Source organism: Eufriesea mexicana, unplaced genomic scaffold (assembly GCF_001483705.2).
Source record: "Eufriesea mexicana isolate 0111107269 unplaced genomic scaffold, ASM148370v2 scaffold1523, whole genome shotgun sequence".
Taxonomy (NCBI): Eukaryota; Metazoa; Arthropoda; class Insecta; order Hymenoptera; family Apidae; genus Eufriesea; species Eufriesea mexicana.
The window spans coordinates 164,921-166,489 of NW_016909723.1; the positions used below are offsets into that span (position 1 = coordinate 164,921).

A 1,569-nucleotide genomic window follows, 5' to 3' on the forward strand; every position below is an offset into this window, starting at 1 on the left:
ACATTTTGAAGAGAAAACTTTCCTACTTTGAACATTCATGGTAGCATATACTTGTATAGATGACATGCAATAGCAATAGTAGTAGTCGTAGTAGTCATAGCGGTAGTAGTTGTAGTAGCGGTACTAGTGGAAGTAGTAGGTGTAGCAGTAGTAGTTGCAATTGCAGTAGTAGTAATAGTACTAGGAAGAGGAGGAGGAGCAGCAGCAGCAGTAACAGCAACAGCAACAGCAACAGCAACAGCAACAACAACAGCAGTAGCAGCAGCAGCAGTAGCAGGAGCAGTGGCAGCAGCAGCGGCGGCGGCGGCGGCAGCAGCAACAACAGCAGCAGCAGCAGCAACGTTAAGAGAAATAGTAGCAGCGACAGTGGTAACAGCAGGAACAGTTGTTGTTGTAGTTATAATTGTAGTTATTGTTGTTGTAGTTAGAAAAACAGTAGCAACAGCAGCAATAGTAGCGGTGATGATATAGTGGTAATATCAATAGATAACATTTCAGAAGATCTGCTATGCTTGCTTACTCCTTGTTAGCACTGTTAGTGAAATAATGTATGGCGTGTATGTCCATGTATGTATACGTGAGCTGGCTCACGCGCGTTCATTAGTGCATAAATACGTACGTATATGTATATACATACATACGCATGTGCGTGCGCGCGTGTCTGTAACTTTTTTTAATACATTTGATGTTTAATTTTAATTACTGCAATATAACAGTTGCAGCGAATAGTAGTAAGACGATGTGACACGATGGTAGATGGAAGATTGAAAGATAGCCGACGAAAGAATGGAAAGAAGAATCCGAGAATGAGCTTCTTTGAAATTTTCATCAATTGTGCATAAGTTGAGTATCGAAACGTTCTCCCTTTGTTTCGAGAGAAATCTTTTGATTCCCGCTAAAAGTGAAGTTCTGTCTCTTCTTTAGAATTCTCTCCTGTCAAACAATTGAATATCGTTCGTTGTATAGAGGAGTAGCACCCACAACGTTTTATAACGCGCAGCGCGTTTGGAAGACAAAATGAGAAGGAGGAAATGTGCAAGGAAGGAAACGCACATTAAAGTAAAGTATTCCGCGTGGGCGGCAAGCGTGCACTAGTCTTTACAATTTACGCGATAATCGAATAGTTGCTTGGTTTATTTTGTTGCACGGTTTTTAAACTTAACTCGATGGTTCGTTAATCTGTTAACATCTATTTAATTTAAACGTGGTTATTACAGTTAGATTGTTGAGCACAATTATTGATTTCTATCAGAGACTTTCGGGAGGCGCTATGAGATGAGCTTATATCCCCAAACTCGCTGGCCGACTTACCCTTACGTGGCAATGTTGTGGACTCCCCTAGTGAAGGTAATTCCCTTGGTTTCCAAATCGGTGAACCTATTAAAGATATAAGATCGTGAAAAAAGAAGAGAAAAAGAGAAATGCATATGTATATATCTGTAATATGTTTCTCTTGCTTCGTACAAATATCTCGTCTTCTTACCAAGTTCCTTGACTGTGATTGGTTGATAATTTTCCGGCTGGTGAGAAGACTGGATCAGTCTAGCCTGACTACCCGTACTTCCTGCT

At 40.6% G+C, this 1,569-nt stretch overlaps 1 protein-coding gene across 5 annotated transcripts in view; it reads right to left on the reverse strand.

Moving 5' to 3' along the window:
- Nucleotides 1-281: 281 nt before the first annotated feature.
- The window catches only part of sif (guanine nucleotide exchange factor still life), a 26,083-nt gene continuing 24,795 nt past the window's right edge, over nucleotides 282-1,569 (reverse strand). For 4 of the 5 annotated variants that reach the window (XM_017901429.1, XM_017901430.1, XM_017901428.1 and 1 more), the window contains 2 exons: nucleotides 1,484-1,569; nucleotides 950-1,377 (listed from right to left, as the gene is read on the reverse strand). In XM_017901429.1, the coding sequence (XP_017756918.1) occupies nucleotides 1,199-1,377; nucleotides 1,484-1,569 (265 nt within the window). In that variant the 3' untranslated portion in view covers nucleotides 950-1,198. The other variant, XM_017901431.1, reaches the window with a different exon arrangement.